This window comes from Sceloporus undulatus, chromosome 1 (assembly GCF_019175285.1).
Source record: "Sceloporus undulatus isolate JIND9_A2432 ecotype Alabama chromosome 1, SceUnd_v1.1, whole genome shotgun sequence".
Classification (NCBI taxonomy): Eukaryota; Metazoa; Chordata; class Lepidosauria; order Squamata; family Phrynosomatidae; genus Sceloporus; species Sceloporus undulatus.
Genome location: NC_056522.1, coordinates 102,037,785 through 102,057,723, shown reverse-complemented (window position 1 = coordinate 102,057,723; position 19,939 = coordinate 102,037,785). Strand labels below are relative to the sequence as shown.

General features: G+C 39.9%; 1 protein-coding gene across 1 annotated transcript in view; it reads right to left on the bottom strand.

Annotated features, from left to right (window-relative positions):
• The window catches only part of LOC121925175 (triadin-like), a 180,222-nt gene that overhangs the window by 60,760 nt on the left and 99,523 nt on the right, over positions 1–19,939 (bottom strand). Inside the window, exons 14-20 of the mRNA XM_042457013.1 lie at positions 9,813–9,845; positions 9,668–9,706; positions 8,258–8,284; positions 7,382–7,408; positions 5,480–5,527; positions 3,562–3,609; positions 1,752–1,775 (exon numbers count right to left, since the gene is read on the bottom strand). Coding sequence (XP_042312947.1) covers positions 1,752–1,775; positions 3,562–3,609; positions 5,480–5,527; positions 7,382–7,408; positions 8,258–8,284; positions 9,668–9,706; positions 9,813–9,845 — 246 coding nt within the window. The remainder of the gene's footprint in view (positions 1–1,751; positions 1,776–3,561; positions 3,610–5,479; positions 5,528–7,381; positions 7,409–8,257; positions 8,285–9,667; positions 9,707–9,812; positions 9,846–19,939) is intronic.

Sequence of the window (19,939 nt, the reverse complement as noted above, 5' to 3'; positions counted from 1 at the left end):
GCTCCTTTAAAGCCTGGTTTAAAGCCTGGAGTGAATTCATTACTCAAATAACATGGTAGCCACCACTTGCCAGTGGTAAACTGTGTAACTCTGTTTAGGACAGGAAATACAGGATCTTAAAAAAAAATTAAACTGTATCATACTTCCTAAACTCATATTAAAATTTGCATTTAGAGGCCACAAACACATTGTCATGGCTACAATGAATGGAATCCTGGGATTTGCAGTTTGGCAAGAGCTCTTTTGCCTATCTATAGAGAATTCCAAGTACCTCATCAAACTGCAGATTCCAGGATTCCACAGGTTAGAGCAGTGACCGTGAAAGTGATTTCAGACTGATATAACTTTAGTAAAAACACAGCCTGGGATTTCTTATTGAAGAACATCAGATCCTTGTAATGATCACATAGGGAACATCACTCACTTTCTTCCTTTAACTTTATACAGAAATAGAGTTAATTATTTGAATGTGAAATGAGCTCTCTATGTAGATTAGGGCACAACCTTATCAAAATTTAGAAAATATGTGTGCGCTGACATATTCAGTTTGTATTCTTCAAGTGCTGGTCCTTACATAGCCAACGAGACATCATCCACACAGAAAATGAAAGTATTAGCAATGTTTGCAGAACTACACAAACAGTGATAAATGGCTCTGTTCAGTGACCATGACTGAAAAATGTATGTTCCAAAATTTCACACATAAAAACCAGGACAGAAGAAGCATTCACTCAGCTGTCCCCCTGCTCCCCACACTGGTCAAAGAAAGAATCTCCTTTGTAGTAGGTGGCTTTCTTGTACAGACTCACAGTTTCACAAACGGGTCCACAGAGAAGGCTTTATGAGAAGGGAAAGGAGAAGCGATGAAAATTGTTTGCCTTGTGGCACAAGGATTCCTTCTTTTATCCAATTCCCTTTCCAACGAGCCTGGTGCAGAACACCTAGGCATTCAAGAAGTAAGCAGCCTTATTACTTCATTTGGCTTGGAGGTAGTGGTGGTGGCTTTGGGGTAAAGGAGGGAATGAACAAGCAGCAAGAGAATGCTTGCTCTGTCTCATTCATACCCCTTCCTCATTGTTGTTGCGTCCCAATCCCTTCTCCCCTGAACTATTTTTTTCTTGCACTTTTGCACCTTCAGGGAACGTGAAACTGCTAGGAAACAAGCTGCACCAAAGTATAACATGGTTGCTTATATGCAAATTAGTAAGTAATAATCTAAATGTTACAGATCGGAAGACATACTGTACACAAGTTGCAGTACCCACAGTTTCAACTTACCTGACGTTTTGGTTCACAGAGATTTTAAATGTTAAGTTCTCAAGCATTGTTGAATAGGTTCTAATATGTATTTTTGTGCTATCTGCTGATAAAATGACATTAGATATTACTGTATCACATTATTATTTTTAACATGTGCTAGCTTGGTGTACAGCATATTTGTTCACTGTGTTGCATACATTTCTGGTAAATAATGAAAATGAAAGTTTTGTTTAGTTGTTTATGTTGCAAGAGATATTGTATTTCATGCCTTTGTAATGTACTTTTTGAAAACTTTCTTGCCCATTGTTTAAAACATGTAATATGTCATTCTCTCTATGTGGTGTTGTTATTTTTTTTTGTACAGTTCCGTTGTACACTTTGTTTTTGAACTTGTAATATTCTAAATAGTAGGAAATGTAAAAAATATCCTGCATGACAATTTATTAGATCAATGATATACATAAATTAATCAACAGTGTTATGTGGCTTACTTGTTTCTTTGGGTTTTTGTTTCTCTGCAAAAGAAGAAATGATAAAAAGTAACAAACCATTAGTTCTTAATTCATATAACGTCTGCTTTCTAACTATAGGAAACAGTGGTCCAGAATACAATCTATTGACATTAATGGGTAAAATTCATCTGCTCAGCTATCTAATTGATAATATTTCCAGTCTAATTTCTTTGCTTCCTACTGGTTCCTCACTCACCAACACCCAGCAAACATTCATTCATGTCTACATTTCAGTCACCTTCAATCAGTTATGAAGTGGAAGTAGATAAGGGTGTCACTAGAGGGGCATGGCAGGAGGGATGCCCCAAGTGACACGACTGCTCTCCAGACATCTACCTTTTGACAGAAAAGGGCTATGGTGTTCACCTGCATCCCTTTAAAATGCTGAAGAGATGGTGTGAGTAGGGATAGTCTCAGCAGGAGGCGAAAAGAGAGGCCTCAGGTTTAAAATATAAAATTTTCAATTTTTTAAAAAATATTCTTTAAAAGCATCATGTTTCACCAAATTTTCATTTTAACTACATGAAACTATGTACATGTAAATTCATTTAGGCTGTGCTTATGATAGTGTAATTTAAAAGTATAATTTTAATTTTGCTAGTTGTTTATGAAACAACTATTGCTATTACATTCAGTGATATATGGGAATTATGATTTATGAGTAACATTAGAACAAAGACCTAGATTTACATCCAGAACTGTTTTGTATTCACAATAGCTACTTATGTCATGATTTTGAAACTATTGGAATAATCTTAACTACTCCCAAACCCACACCTCCAGGAGCAGGTTATCTCTGCTCCTTTTTACAAGGTCTTTTAGCCTCCTGGTGCAGCCCTGGCATGGCTTTTGCCACTTTGAGGGTGTGCTTCATCAAAATACCACACTCCCAAAGTGGCTGGAAACCACTTTATTTTGCCTGTGTGTTCTGGGTCATACTTTACCAGGCATCTGCTGCATGGGAAGAAGGAGATCCATTTTGCTAGTGACCAGAGCACATTTCCAACAGGTTTGGAAGGAGGCTATGGGAGGGGGTCAGGGCAGGAGAAGTTACTTAGTCACTGATACAGAATTCTGGTCTACATAAATAAAATATTCTCTATCACCTTTTCTCTTTTTGGTGCACTTAGTTTGTATTCATCTAAGCATGTAATGGGTATACAATCGCCCCTCCTAACTTGCAGATCTGAAATCCATGCCCTTGAATATCCACTAAGAGGCAACCTCTGCTATTTTCAATGAGGTGCATATCTGGCATGGGGCTTGAATATGCGTGGGTCTCCATTTTTGCAAGGGGGTCCAGAACAGCTCCCCCGCGAAAATGGAGGGCCAACTGTACTTTAGAAAAGATTTATCTTGTACTCCCACTCCAGTGGACTTGGGACTTTCTTCCCCTCCTGTTCACTCCCAGGAAGGAAGTGGAGAATCAGCAACTCTGGCAGAAGCCTTAAGCTCCAGTAAAGAATTCACCACTGGATCTTGTTCTTTACTTTTTTGTTTCTAAATCTTTTCTGTTACAGTGATCCATGAATCTTTTATTTTCTACCTCTTTTAATTTTGCATGCTGCTTTAGCTCTATAAATAGAAAAGTGGTTTTAAGGCTGCAGAAGGTAATTTTAAAACTGTAGTACTCACTAATGTGGACCCCCTGAACTCAATGTATTCAAGAATCATCTGACAAACAGCAAAGATTATTTGTACAGATTAAGTCAAGTTTGTTGACATTTTAAAATATAAAGTGTCCATGCATTAACCAGTATAGAACTCTTCTTAGATAGTACCATTTTACCTTGCTCCACTGCCTTTAATGGTTTATCTTCCTTCTTTTCATGGAGTGCTGCAAAAGAAAGATAAGAGTTATGTTATACTTCCAGTAAGAGGAAAAGTGGCTCATACAAACAAAGTAATTTTTTTAAAAAGCCGTTAAGAGACTTCTGCTTATTTAAAGGCAACTGACATTGTCATGATATTGATCAGATTTAACTGCATAACAGTTCTAAAATTAAAATAAAAAATCCCTCTTTCCAAGACATTTACAGATAGACTGGAGACTTGTCCAACTGCCAAAGGAATCTTGAATAAGACAGCATCCCAACATTGTCATTGCTGATGCTGGTATAAAACCCTGTGCTAAGCTGTTTTTAGCCTAGCAACAAAATCCTAGATGCATTTACTTGGAAACATGTGGTGCGCAGTGATGGCAGTGGCTCAGGGTCTTTTAAGATTTGTATAATATTCTGCAAATCAAAAAGTAATTTTACCCATGGCACATCAATAAACCTGTCTTTGCTATTTGGGGCCAATGGCATTATTGGTGTAAAGTGGTTACTGCTCCCGCTTGGCTCTACTCCATGCACCCTCACTGTTATCTAATCTGAGAGGCAAATGTGAGGAGAAGAGCAATCCAAAACTCCATGGAAATGTACTTATCTAACGTCAAATATTTTAGATATGCTGTTGTCATAAGTATCACTGTACCAACTGCTTTTGGATGTAACTGTAACGTATGACGAACTGCAGTTGGCCTCCACGGATTGGATGGCAAACCCGCATTGTCCCCAACTGTGGACAAAGGGATGGGTGGATGGGCTGTGTGGAGGGGGATGTTAATGTAGGACTCCCAATGGGCTGACAGCAGGGCGGTGGCATGTGTGGGGAGGGGGAAGCAAGACCTCTGTGCTCCCCTCTAGGAGACCATGCATCCTGGAAGCCTCCATCCTGCTCCTCCTTGCTCTCTGGTGGTGGTGGAAGTGTGACCTCCTGGGTTCCCCTCCTAGCACAGGACTCGTCAGAAGAGAGGGAGGGAGAAAGGATGGAAGCCCTGCCCATCACCCTCACTGCCACCACTGCCTCCCTTGGTGACCCCCTCCTCTGCCTCCTGCCAATCTCTTGAAAGGGGTGGCACCTTTAGCTGGAAAGCAAGTAGGTCAGCCTCAGGAGAAGAGACCAGCAGGAGCCAGAGGACAGGTCCACCAAGGTGGTGGCAGCGAGTGCAGAGAGGGTGGTGGGCAGGGCTGCCATCCTTCCTTTTTCCTTCCTCCCTTCTGAGGAGTCCTCTGCTGAGAGGGGGGGCCCAGGAGGTCACAGCTTCTGCCACTACCAGAGACTGAGGAGGAGCAAGGAGGTGGCTTCCAGGGTACACTGTCACCTGGAGGGGAGCACAGAGGTTGGGCCTCCTCCTCCCAGTGCTTGCCACTGCCCTCCCATCAGCCCACTGGGAGTCATACATTGATCCCGCTCCACACAGCCTACCCACTCACCCTTTTGTCCCCAAAGGCAGTGCAGCCTCATGCACACACCTCCATTGGAAACAAGGGAACGTCAACATCTGTGGATTTTGGTATCCGGGGGGGGGGGGGGGGAGCGATTGGAAGGTTTTGGAACAGATTCCCCATGGATACTGAAGGCCAACTGTACTGCCTCCTACCTGTTTTCTTTCTCTGGCCTAGGTATGAAAACAAGACTGATAGTTTCTCCTTTAATTCTATGAGTCACAATTTACTTTGTTGTCTGATGATGTCTGGTTAACTTTAATCTAGCACTGAACTAGCATTCTTCCTTTGCTGTCATTTCAACAAGTCCATCTAATGAACCCATTCACATTATGCAAGAAGCAAAGAGTAAAAAGTCAAATACAGAGTCTAAATTAAGGATCGGGAATTTTTTTAAAGAATAACCCTGTTAAAGTTTGTGGGTGGATGATGTACCTTTTTTAGCCAAATGTGCAGCAGGTTCTATTTTCGCTCGTTCAGTTTCTGTGGAATTAGATGTGAAAATAAGCTGAAAATACTACTCCAGATTGCCCTATAAACATGTTTAAAACAATCATCAGACAACCAATGTATCTGTATGTATATCTGTTGAATGATACAACACAAATTCTCCTTGTTTACAAATTTCTGATTTTTCTGTATAAATTTCTGATAATTCAGATGTTTATGTAGAACTGTGGAAGATACATAAAAATAAGAATGGAAAGATGACAAAATAAAAGGTAAAATGTAATTTTGTATGCCATGATGAATGGTAAAGTATACGTGGCATTCCATATCACAGTTATGGACATATACCCTAGAACTCTTAGATACACATCTGTTAGTGCTTCATATTCACAATACCTACACAATACTGTGATGATAACTGAATTATTATAATAGTGACTGCTCTCTACAATCTACTTTACCAGGCATTACGTAGAAAGGCGTTCTGCTAGTGACTGGGATGTGGTAGATGACATTGCCACCCTCCTCTGGCCTGCAAGTAAAGCTGTGACAGTGATAAGCTGTACCCTTGATGCAGTTCTTTATGATAGCTTTGTTCATTCTTGGGAAAGCTGTGGAAATGTCATCTACTTACTCCCCAATTGCCAGCAAAATGGTTCTACTATTTTTTGCTGGCCAAATAGGTCTGAGGGGGTGGGACCAAGAAAAGTTAATTACTTATGCATGCATAATGATTTAAGTGCATGCCAGTCTGTATCTTTAAGGCTATTGTCATCTAAGATATACAAAGGCCTAGAAATTAGTAGACTCTTTCCAAATATATCAGCATAAAATGTCAATTTAATTTCTGGCGCAGGGATATAGACACGAGAAGGGCTTTTAAAACAAAGGTATCACAAGACACACCACTGTAGCATATACTAGGGAGAAGAGCATTTAGTTAGTAATATAAAGGTTCCCACAAAATAGGTTAAAGTATAACTCACATGAGAAGTTGGAAAATTTAATTTAATTTTGATTCTACAGTATTTGAGGAAGGAAGTGAAGGGCAAAGTGATGTTATTAATATGAATGATGACTCAAAAAGAAAATTGCAAGAGGTTTTGTTGTACCTCTGAATCTCCACTTCAGGACACACACAGAGAGATTTTTGTTGGTGTTTGTGAAAAACTCCCATTATGCATGGGATGTCAATTCTTGTCATCCATAACCCTATCCAGCATTTTTCCACCCCAAAAAGGAGTGGCAAAATGCCACTCCTTTTTGGGGTGGGAAAAAGTTGACCTTTCTGCCGTGGCAGTGCCTTTCAGCACTCCTGCGGCATATGGCATATAAACACTGCAGTGCCACAGCACCTCAGCGCTGCCTGCCATCTAGGTGGGTAGGTGGCATGAAGCCAGCTTGGGGGTGACATTGGGGTGTGCATCATCTAAAGACTAAGCCCCCACGCCACCCCCAAACTCGCATATTATGCCGGTTTGTTTTGCCCCTTTGTTTCATGCAGAAAATTATTTAAATATATTGCGTAGAAAATTTCCCTCAGGCTTTGAATATAAGTTGTATATGAAATATAAATTAATTTCATGTTTAAACTTGGGTCACACCTCCAAGATATGAATACAGATATTCAACAATCCATACTTTAAACCACATCTGGTCCCAATCATTTCAAATTAGGGAGATTCAACTGTACCATAAAACAACTGAAATAGCCACAGCAATAAAAATCATAAAATACCTTGGCACACAGAGGGTTCCATGCAGCACTACCTGGATTGTTAACATGCATGGCGGTATCCACAACTTATTCTCCAAGCATATAGTCCAGCCCTATACAATGTATAGGTTCCTTATACTGTATCTTACAATGGAAGCTATGTTACTGACCTTTTGGTTTATGAACTTCTTTGGTGGCTACAAAATAAATTAAAAAAAGAATTTTAAGCATTTGATGGCAGCATAGTTTTTAAAAACTGTTTCATTAAAAATGAGCACAATATACATATTTACTCAGAAATAAGTGCCAACATATTCAATAGGGCTGAGAATGTATGCATAAGACTGCAGTTTGAAAAAGGAGCACTAGTACTGTGCCCAAGGTTTATTTATTCCTGCATGGCAGGGGATTGGGCTGGATGGCCCTTGTGGTCTATTTCAACTCTATGATTCTATGATTTACTTACTTACAGCTTTTCCATCAAAAATGGAATGCACAAGGCAATAATATAGAGATAAAATACAATATAACAATAAAATACAGATTAGAAACAGAATATTTGTAGAAATATAATATAAAACTAAACCAGTCCTTCTTTGCTGGCAGAAGAACAATGTAGGTCCAATGTGATTGCCCAGAACAGAGAATTCCAGAGTCTAAGGGAAGTCCTCCCTTTTAGTTCCTTGAGTGGTGAAATATACAAATAGCAATGGTGGTGGGACCAAGAGAAGTCCCTGCCACACCAAGTTTCTAAAATTCAAGCAGGCTTATAAGAAAGCACAGGGCCATTAAAATAGACTCATCCCCAGATTTCAAAGCACTACTTCGAATTATGCCCAGGAATGGATTAAAGTTCTGTACCAATGGAGTCTCAGGTTCAGTTGATGTTTCTAAATACTTTTCAAAGGTAACCCAAATACATTATAGTACAGTTACGCTAGTGTAAACGGATGAACTGGTCACCTCGCCTGACTCCACATAAGTCAGAGGTAATATTCATTCATTTTTTTTAAATGGAAACATTATATTAGCTTTTTTTCCCTGACCTTTTGGTTTATGGGTTTCTTGTGTCACTGCAAAAATAAAATAAGGTAGAGATTGTATGAAAATTTGAATTGTTTACATTTTGAACTGCATTTATACAGCGTCCCCAAAGTAAGGGCATTCAAATGAAGTAACAAACCTTTTCTCTGCTGTCTGTCTCAGAGAATTAGATTTTTGGGGGGAGGGGGAGTGATAGAACCTGATAATTCATAGGAAAGAAACTTGAGACAAAATGTATATCCAGGGTCAGGGGGGTTTCCCAGCAGACATTGGATGATCACCCATTAAATAGACTCCCTGAGTCCTTGCCATTCAACAACAGACCAACACACAGATTAACATGTAAATAACTTCCTTTCAACCAAGGGTCACACAGTACATATATTCCATTTACTTCCATGCCACCATTCTCTGAAGATGCTGATGAAACATCAGGAATAAGCTCTTCCAGAGCATGGCCACATAGCCCCCAAACCCACAAAAAACTAAAAAAATGTATAGCATTTCTATCCCTCAAAGAAAACTACAAAGTCTGCTGTACAAATACTGCCCTGGAGTGAACTCTAATAGCCACCAGGATCTGCTGTGGAAACAGCAAACTGACATCTCATATAAGCAAGATATTGAAGCTTTCTACCTCTCTATCCCATGTGCAAAATTGCAACAGAAACCTAGACCTACACACTGACACTGACTCCTCTTGCTATACTGGGATGAGCACATGCTTTGATAATGCAGGCTTTCTGATTCTGAGCTCTGTAAGCAAATTCAACCCAGCACAACTAAAGAATCCTTGGCACATCTTTGTGCTGAACATGCCAAGGTCTAAAAGGCACACACACCAGGACATTGGGAATAGGGATTACATGAACGACAGTGAATGCCTGTGTCAAGCTAAAATAGTTAAACCACTCTGGAAAACATCTAGATGTATGTGGAGGAAGAGGGTCTGGAAAAATGATTATGGTCAAAATTATCAATTATGGGAAGAGTGAGAGCAGACATCTTCCAAAGGAATTGCTTAACATTTTTCTAATATTGGAATCACTACAGAGTAGACATGTCAGCTACAGGACTATAGGAATCCTAATAACTAAATGCAGTATGAGTAGGGGGGGGGGATTAACATAGTTTTCACATATTTGAGCAACTGCAAGAATGGTAGTGGCTGAAAGAATTTTCATACCTCCTATATTACTTGTTTACCAAAATTATGTTCTCTTTTTAAAGAAGTGATTGCACAAAGAACCCACAATGGGAAGAATGTACTGTCTTATCATGTTCCCCATTTTTATTCACTGATTAGTTATTTGCTTTATGATATACTCATTTCCATAGCAACAAGTTAATTTACGCTTGGAGCTACAACGGGAAAGTTAGGTTTCTTTAAACAATTTTTATCTATGCCTTACCAGGTGCTTTTAGGTGCACATCCTTCTTTGGTAGCTTGGCTGCAAAGCACACATAAAAGGATGACTATTACAAATCTTGAACAGCTATTATACTATATTCACATGTTTGGAGAAAGAAAATTTTAGAAAATAGGAGCATATTTACCACTTTCTACTGGTTTTTCTTTTTTGTGAGGTTCTACAAAATAGGAGGAAAGGCAACAAATTATTGTAGTGCTTTGGGATTCATCACTCATAGCAATAAACAACAACAACAACAACAACTAAACTACTGCTGCCATAACTATTGTAGAACAATTATAAGTTTTACAGTCTACCAGGTTTAACCTATTGGGAGATCATATTTTGAATGTTTTCGCATGTAAACAATTACCTGCATTTCATCAGTTGTCAGGCAGAGCAATATTATCTATTTATCTATTTATCTATTTATTTATTTCACTTCTATGCTGCCTTTCTCCCAAAAAGGGACCCAAGGCAGCTCACAAGATAAAACATTATTAAAACATAACAATAAAAAAATAAAAACAATTAAAATCATCTAGTTAAAATATTATAAAATTAATACACAAACATACAAAAGTTAAAAACATAACTAAAAACACACACACCATATAAAAAACTACCCTGTCCTGATTATATGTTTAAAAGCCTGCTTAAATAAAAATGTTTTTGCTTGCCAACGAAATGGCCAACGAAATGCAAGAAGAGAGTCGGCCAACCTAGCCTCCCGTGGAAGGCAGTTCCAAAGGGTGGGAGCAGTCACCGAGAAAGATCTCACTGCTTATGCTCAAGCATTCTGTTGGTTGTCGTGTAAATAGGATACAAGTTCAGGGGGAATTTGAGGGAATTTGTCCATATAGATAAGGCCTAGTGATTGGAGAAACCCATGTTTTTTCTCCTCGTTCAGTGAGACCTTGAGGAGAATTTTTTTAAAAAACATTCGTTCCACAAATCCCCTTTTCAAAGGGTGATTTCTTCTCTCCCTTCCAGCAGCCAGCGAAATATTTTTCACAGATTTCTCTGAATGACAATAAAAGACAAGGCGAATAATTACGCTAATTACTTTGCATTTCAAACTCAATTACCATCTCAAAAGGAAGTTTGGCAGAGGTTTAAACAACATTCCTATGCTTAAAAAAACCTGAAGGCACAGACACAAAAGGGGAAAAAAGCCCAGCCTCAACAAGAAATGCTAGAGTTGAGGGGACCCTCAAGGACTATCCAGTCCAACCCCCTTCTGCTATGAAGGAATACATGGGATCCAACTCTGCACCTCTCCCATGCTGATGCCAAGGTCTAATAATAATAATAATAATAATAATAATAGGCAAGGAGAGTGCAGAATATCCACACACACACACACACTTATAGTGGTACTGCCAAAAGTGTGAAGCCGTATTTATATGTGTACATACACAGCTGTCTGTGTGTGTGTGTGTGTGTGTGTGTACACACACACAAACTGTGGAGCAGCCGAAAGTGTAATGCTGCATGTAATATGCTTGCACACACATCTTTATGTGTGTGTGTATATATATATACACATACATATACATATACACACACGCATATATATATATATATATATACACACACATACACACACACACACACACACATACAAACTGTGGAGCAGCTGAAAGTGTAATGCATGTATATGCTTACACACACATCTTTTTGTGTTTGTGTATATATATATATATATATATATACACATACATATACACACATGCATATATACACACACACACACACACACAAACTGTGAAGCAGCTGAAAGTGTAATGCTGCATGTATATGCTTGCACACACATCTTTGTGTGTGTGTGTATATGTATATACACATACATATACATATACACACACGCATATATATATATATACACACACACACACACACACACACACACAAAAAACAACTGTGGAGCAGCTGAAAGTGTAATGCATGTATATGCTTACACACACATCTTTGCGTGTTTGTATATATATATATACATACATACATACATATACATATACACACATGCATATACACACACACACACACACACACACTGTGGAGCTGCTGAAAGTTTAATGCTGCATGTATATGCTTACACACACATCTTTGTGTGTATATATATATATATATATAGATATTAACACACACATATACACACACACACATACATATACATATACACACATGCATATATATATATATATACACACACACACACACACACACACACACACACACACACAAACTGTGGAGCTGCTGAAAGTGTAATGCTGCATGTATATGCTTACACACACATCTTTGTGTGTTTGTATATATATATACATACATACATATACATATACACACACACATATATATATATACACACAGACACAAACACAAACTGTGGAGCTGCTGAAAGTGTAATGCTGCATGTATATGCTTACACACACATCTTTGTGTGTTTGTATATATATATATGCATACATACATATACATATACACACACACACACACACATATATATATATACACACACAGAGATAAACTGTGGAGCTGCTGAAAGTGTAATGCTGCATGTATATGCTTCCACACACAGGCTGAGAGAGTGTGTCTTGGCCAAGGTGGACATCCAAAGCCTGACCTCCCTTTCTTCATGACCTCTTGGGTTGTTGTGTGTTGTGATGCTTAAAAACCCTGAAGGCACACACACAAAAGGGGGGGGGGAGCCCAGTCTCAAAAAATAAACTGTGAAGCCCCAACAAGAAATGCTAGAGTTGAGGGGACTCAAGGACCATCCAGTCCAACCCCCTTCTGCTATGAAGTAACACATAGGAATACATGGCATGCTAGAGGGCATGTAGTCTGACCCCTGTTCAACATCAGGATGACACTGGAAGATGGGACAAACTGAGGGTTTTCTTGGCATAAAGAGGAGTTTTGCCATGGGATGCCCCTGAAGCTGAGATAGTGTGACCCTCACAGATGAGAAGGGGAGGGGTCGGGTGCCAAGTGGCAATGCTCTTCTGCCAAACAGGAATCCTCAATTAGGAGCAGAGTAGGGTGTGATGGCAAGAATTCTGCCATGAATAAAACCTACCATGAAGGAATACTTAGGAGTTGGAGTTGAAGCTGAGAGGATGTGACTTGCCCAAGGTCAGCCAGTGAATTTCTAGGGTGAACTGGGAGGCTAAAGTCCTGATCCCAGCTCAGCCATGTAAATCCACAGGGTGACATTGGGTAAGTCACACTCTCTCACTCATGGATATTCTGCACTCTCCTTGCCAATTATTATTATTGTTGTTGTTGTTGTTGTTGCATCACCATGAGAGAGGTGCAGAGTTGGAGTTGAAGCTGAGAGTAAGTGAAATAATAATAATAGGTTATGGCCAGCTCTTCAGACAAAAGGCTATCAGAGCAGCTTACAAGACCTTTCCTGGCCTGCTAAGTTATGAGACTTGAATTTCTTGTCTTCTGTAAGAATTTAAATGTCAGAGCATGGCATAAAGAGTAGAAGGCCTCACCTTTTGTTCTCTTTTGTTTTTCAAACCAAACTCTGCCAGAGCAAAGTTGGAGTGAGAATCATCCTAACAAAAGAAATAGCCTCCAGGATGAATGGTAGCTTTTCTTACACAAAATATGCAAATGCTGGCCCTCCGAGAGTCAGTTGAAAGTTTTTCTCTCCCCCTCATTTCGAAATGACTAACCATCAAAATTCTTACTCATTGATCGAGAACTGCTCAGAATTTCTTCTCTCTAAAATATTATAGAAATTGTCAAATTAGCCATATTTCTCCTAATTTTCGAATTTCGGAGAATATTCTTTACATCCCTAATAAGGCCTACCCTTCTATTGCCCAGGACTTTACCTGAGACCTATTTCCAGTGTCAGGATATAATTCTGGAAACCAGGCCCTATGAAGAAAGGCTTAAGGAGCTGGCTAAGATTAGCTTGGAGAAGAGAAGATTGAGAGGTAATATCATAGTAATCTTTAAACTTTTAAAGGAATGATTGGGAAAAGGAGAGCAGGGAGATGACCAGCCTAGCTTCCTGTGGAAGGGAATTCCACGGGATTGGAGTAGCCACTAAGGGCTTGTCTACACTGGCAGGAAACACTGCACTCACCCTGTACCAGTTGTGACCCAGACACATAATATTTCACAGGATTTTCAGGCAGTGCAGAGCTTTTCTTTGGAAATCCAGAGAGAAAAGACCTTCCTTTTACCCTGACTGACCTTGAAAATTGGCAGCAAGGACATATAGCTCTGTGGCTGGAAATATTCCACACAATAGGACACGTGATTGTTGTTGGAAGGCCATTTTTTTCTAGGCTCTTCCAATTTCACCAAGGTGAGTGTGGCATCATTAGAGTAGCTACAGACTGGGAGACTGTGCTTTGGCTACGGGGTGAGTATGGAGTTTCCCACTGCTGAAGACAACTCCCAAGAAGATGCTCTCTTGTATCTTCACTGAATGAGCATGTGTTGGAACAGAAAGAAAGTCCTTCTCTATGGATCTTAAGACTGGCAGATTCATAGAGGAACATATGTTTTTTCCGACAGTCTGGATCTAAACTGTATGGGACTTTGTAGGTCATGACTTGCACTTTCAGTTGCTTCTGGAAATGAACTACTCACTAGTCAAGGGAGATACAGTCGGCCCTTTTTATACACGGATTTATTATATATGGGTTCAAGCATCCACAGTTCGAAAATGTTCCAAAAAAGTATAAATTTCAAATATCACACCTTGATTTTCCATTTTTTTTAAAAATAAGGGACACCATTTTGCTATGTCATTATATTTAATGGGGCTTGAGCATACACAGATTTTATTATAAATGGGGGATCTTGGAACCAAACTCCAGCATATAACAAGGGTCCACTATATATGCTCCCTATAACTGGCCTCAACCAGTATTCTGGCCATAGCAGTTTGGACCTGCTGAAACCTCTGAACACTTTCCTGAAGCAGCTCCATGTAGTGTGTGTTATAGTAGTCAGTTATGGCATGTGTCACCAAAGCAAGATCTGATGTCTTAAGCAACTGGAACACTAGTTTTAACCAATTGCACTCCTGTCAATTGCTGAAATTTAGGCATCCAGACTCAAACTTGAACCGAGCTTAGAATCTGAGATTTCAGGGAAAGTGTAACCCCATTTAGCACAGGGAGAATCTCTGTTCCCTGGTCTACATTCCAACTGACCAGGAGCACCTCTGACTTGTCTGGATTAAGTTTAAATTTGTTTGCCCTCATCCAGTTCATTATTGACTGCAGGCATTGGCTCGGTATAAGACAGCTTCCTTGTAATCAGATGGAAAGGAGAGATAACAGTTTAGATTTTAGACAAAACCAATAAAAGTCTATAAAACCTAATAATATTTACAAGCATTCTTAAAATGTGTGGCCTCAAAAATTATTGCAAAAATCCCATCAATATTTGAAGCATATATTCTACATTGTTTATGTAAATCCTTTCTCATTGTTTCCTGAGATATGCTTCAAATTTCTTCTCACAGCTAGCCTGCTCCCCCTACCTGATTTATGGAGAAGTCTCACTTCCCAAAAATCTTTGTTTATTGAAAATGTTTGTAAAGAATTATGATGGTTACAACTGCTCCTACTTCTCCACACTATTTCTATAGATATGCAAGGGATCTTGCAACACCTGTGAGACTAACAGATACATATGAGGAAGTAGACCAAATCTATGAAAGCTTATGCTACAACGTGTTTTGCACAGGTAATCTCAAAGGTGTGGCAAGAGCCCTTTGCATACTGATATTCCAGACTAATGTGGCTATGCCTCTATTTCTATTTGTGCTCATACACTCCTAATAAAGAGTAGTATAAGAAAGGTATTTTGAAGCTGAGTTTGAAGCTATTCACTTCCAAGCACAATACAAGGTGTTGGTTATTACCTATAAAGCCCTACATGGCTTGGACCCGAGTTACTTGAGGGACCGCATCTCCCCATATAATCCGCCCCGCACACTCAGAAAAACCAGGAAGAACTTGCTAGAAATTCCATCATCTAAATATGCTACTACATCCCAGAGGGCCTTCTCAGTAGCGGCCCCACAAATCTGGAACAGTCTTCCCGAGGAACTCCGCCTGATCACCCCCCTAGAAACATTCAAAAAGAAGCTAAAAACTTTCCTCTTCTGTCAAGCCTTCCCCTCTGGAAAATGAAGTTATGTATTTTGATTCCATCAACCTTCTGCCTCACCCTTTCGAATGATTGTTTTAGATTTGTATATTGTATATTGTTATTGGTTTTATCTATTTTATGATGTGTTTGTAACTGGCTTTAAATTTTGTGTACACTGCTTTGATCTTCTGGAAAAGTGGTATAAAAATAAAATTTATTATTATTATTATTTAAATTGGGTTTGAGGCAACCCCCACAAGTCACATACACTTGGGCCCACACTTAAAATAAATTTGGGGAGCTACTTTATACTATTGAATGGGCTCAAGACATTCTGGCAACAGCATTCAGGCAATGTACAGAATGTGCAATTTTCTACTTTCCATGTTCTACAAACAGGAATCTTTCCCCTTTCCCTTTGCTATCTTGGAACCAGCTGTGTTGGTAGAGGTATAGTGCAATCCTAGAGGTCTTTTGTTCACATTAGCTACTGCTAGGTCAACTACATGCAGGACCATTAGAAAATATGGCTACTATGGGCTCCAGACCTCAGGACATTGCTATAGGGAGTGGAATCTGGAACCAGCCCCCCCCCCCCCGGCTGGAATCCTCAAAGCAACGTTAGCAGGAAATTTTGAATATGGCTACTATTATATCTTTACATTCACAGGGAGCATTCTTTTTATTATATTTATATTCCTTTTAAAATTTATTATTATCTTGAATATTACGTGAGATGGAGACTTAAATCTGCAATCCTATACCCATGTGGATGGGAGAAACATCCATTGACCTCAGTGGAACTTAGTTTTCAGACACATAAGATTACATTGATTTTTTCCGTCTCAAAGTTTATGTTATTATTTTGTTATTTTTTTTTAATAAAAATAACATTCTATCCTTGAGACGAAATTAAACCAGATAAATTCAAATCTCTGTCTGCCTAAAGGTTTTGCTGCACCTCTGAATTTTGCAACTCCTACTAGAACTGACCTTAACATTTAATTCTTTCAGTTCTCATAGTCATTCAACTATCTCTACAGATATCACTTCATAGTTTCACACTGGAGGCAAAAGCCAAGGTTTTTTTGTTTGTTTTGTTTTGTTTTTTCAAACTTCATCCAAACAAATCATATCTACAAAAGCATTATAGTTTCACAAGATTTCAGTAATTCTTACTTAGTATAGATTTATGGATAAATCATCAAAAATATAGATTTCTTTTTCGTGGCTACTGCAGACTTAGCTGCTTCCAATATTATGGAAACCTTTAAAAAAGCTAGTTCCAGAATTGTGGGATCTTGTGTTGTGGTGGAGGAACTGACTCTGCTGGGTCCAAGGGGGAGGAGACCTGGTCAAGGATCATGGTGCATAGTGCTACAACATTAAGTGTGTGGAGGCAGAGTCACAGGGTTTACTAGGCTCTGTCCATACCCTCCAATTCTGCTTTGGATCCATTAGAAGCAGGTTGACAGTCCTAGTCTTTATGCTAAGATTCTGGGATTTTCAGATAGCATGGGTGATTTTAAGGTTTGTAAAATGCTCGAAGGGTGGTCCAAGGAGAGGAGGATGGTGGTCAATAGGTGTGAACCTCTCTCCCAGGCTGTATTGAAGGGCTTGATTGGCCTTTAGGCCAGTATCTGCTATTATGATGTTTTACTGTTTCATGCTGATTCCCCTAAAGTTTTTTTCCAGACTGATTTAGGGGTGTCATCTGGGGGGATACCTCTGGTAAGGCACTTCAGTTGAGGGGTGTTCAGCTGCTGAAACAACAGGCAGGCTGTACTATTTGTTCCTCTAAGACAGACCAGAGTAGAACTGGCACAATTCTTTGGTTGGGCCCATGCTGTGACCAGGCATTATGCCTTTATTAGCATTGCATGAATAAGTGTGGTTTAGGGGCTCTCACACGGGTCCCTCATTCTGCCATGCAAGTACTTCTACTTTCACCAGATACCAGTGTTAGGGGGTTACTGCTAAGGCATTGTCTGGACTGGACCTGAGTGGGGTTTGGGATTCTTTCTTTTAGAATCAGAGCTAACTTATTAGCATCCACAATGGGCATGGACAGGGGCATCATTCAGAAGCTGAGGTTACCGAGGTCTTTGGCTTATAAGAGGTATATTCACACTCTCAAGTGTTAAAGTTATTTGCTCATTGCTCTTGTTATGTTATGATCTATTGGACAGTGAAACAGGCACAGACATGCTATTTTCAGATGCAACTGGGCCTGACTGAGCAAACCACAGGTGAGTGGCTGGGGAAGGGGAACTTGCAATGGTATGGTTTGCTTCCTTTGTTATTCATGGAGTACAGTGGACATCCACTGCACATTCTGCTCATCCACCTTGGAGGTGATAACCTTGGTTTGCTGAAGGTCAAACCCCTGACTATACAAGCAGTCCACGATTTTCAAATTATTCAAGCCTAATGCCTTGGAGTACTTTTACATGGTTCCATTTCATCCTGGAGAGAAGTGACCAATGGGGTCCCACAGGGTTCTGTCCTGGGCCCAGTGCTATTCAATATCTTTATTAATTACAATAATAATAATAATAATAATAATAATAATAATAATTTGTTTTATTTATATACCGCTATTCCAAAGATCATAGTGGTGAACAGCAAGTAAGCTAATTAGCAAGTAAGCTAATTTGCCCCCCCAACAGTCTGGGTACTCATTTTAGCGACCTCGGAAGGATGCAAGCCTGAGTCGAATGACAGAATTGGGGGCATAGGTATCAAATTTGCAGATGACACCAAATTAGGAGGAGTAGCTAACACCCCAGAGGACAGGATCAAAATTCAAAATGACCTGAATAAACTGGAAAGCTGGATCAAAGCTAACAAAATGGTATTCAAAATAGAAAAATGTAAGGTCTTTAGATCTTATTTGTCAGACAGATCTTTTGCAGTAGTCACAGGTTGTCAGACTTCATCCTGTGTTCCCTCATCTGTTGGAGTTCCCCAGGGCTCTATCTTGGGTCTCCTTCTGTTTTCTCTCTACACACTGTCCTTAGGAAAACTCATTAGCTCTTTTGGTTTTTCCTACCACCTATATGCCAATGACACCCAGTTGTATCTTTCCACCCCCGACCTTTCTCCAAGGCTTGAACAGCAAGTTTCGTCTTGTCTCACAGCCATCTCACAGTGAATGCGCCATCGGCGTTTGAAGCTCAACATGTCCAAGACAGAGCTTCTTGTCCTTCCTCCTAAGTCCACCCTTCAACACTCCTTTTCTGTCTTTGTGGACAACATTTCTATTCAACCAGTCCAGCAAGCCCGCAGTCTTGGTTTTATCTTTGATTCTTCTCTGTCATGTTTCCCCCAGATTCAGACCACAGCCAAGGCTTGTAGATTTTTTTTTATACAATATTGCCAAAATCTGACCATATCTCTCTGCCTCTACTGCCAAGATCCTGGTCCATGCCCTAGTGATCTCACAACTCGATTACTGCAACATCCTCCTGGCTGGGCTTCCTCTTTCTCACCTCCGCCCTTTAATTTCTGTGCAGCATTCAGCTGCACGCATTATCACATCCACCCACCGCTCTGACCACATCTCTCCTGTGTTGGCATCCCTTCACTGGCTCCCTCTCCCTTTCTGCATTCAGTATAAGCTCCTGCTGTCAACATTTAAAGCCCTCCATGGGCTGGCCCCTCCTTACTTATCAGACCTTATTTCCCCTCACCTTCCCACTAGGGCCCTCCGTTCTGGTAGTCAAGGTCTGCTGTCCCAGCCCAGGATTTCCTCTGCCCCATCTCGGATTCGCCCCTTTTCACTTGCTGCCCCTCACTCCTGGAACCTTCTTCCCCCGCGAGCAAGAGCCATCACTTCTTTAACCAGCTTCAAAACGGAGCTGAAGACCATCCTGTTCAGAGAAGCGTTCCAAGGCATTGCATAATTGTCACTTGCTATTTGATGTTCTTTTGTTGTCTGTTTTATTCAATCATTTCCTGTATTGCTATGTATTTTATATGTATTATCTTACTAGACAGGCCCCTTCCCCACCACCACTCCCTTCTCCTTCTGTGTCGTGTCTTTTTAGATTATAAGCCTGAGGGCAGGGAACCGTCCAATTAAAAAGATTGTATGTACAGCGCTGTGTAAATTTACAGCGCTTTATAAATAAAGGT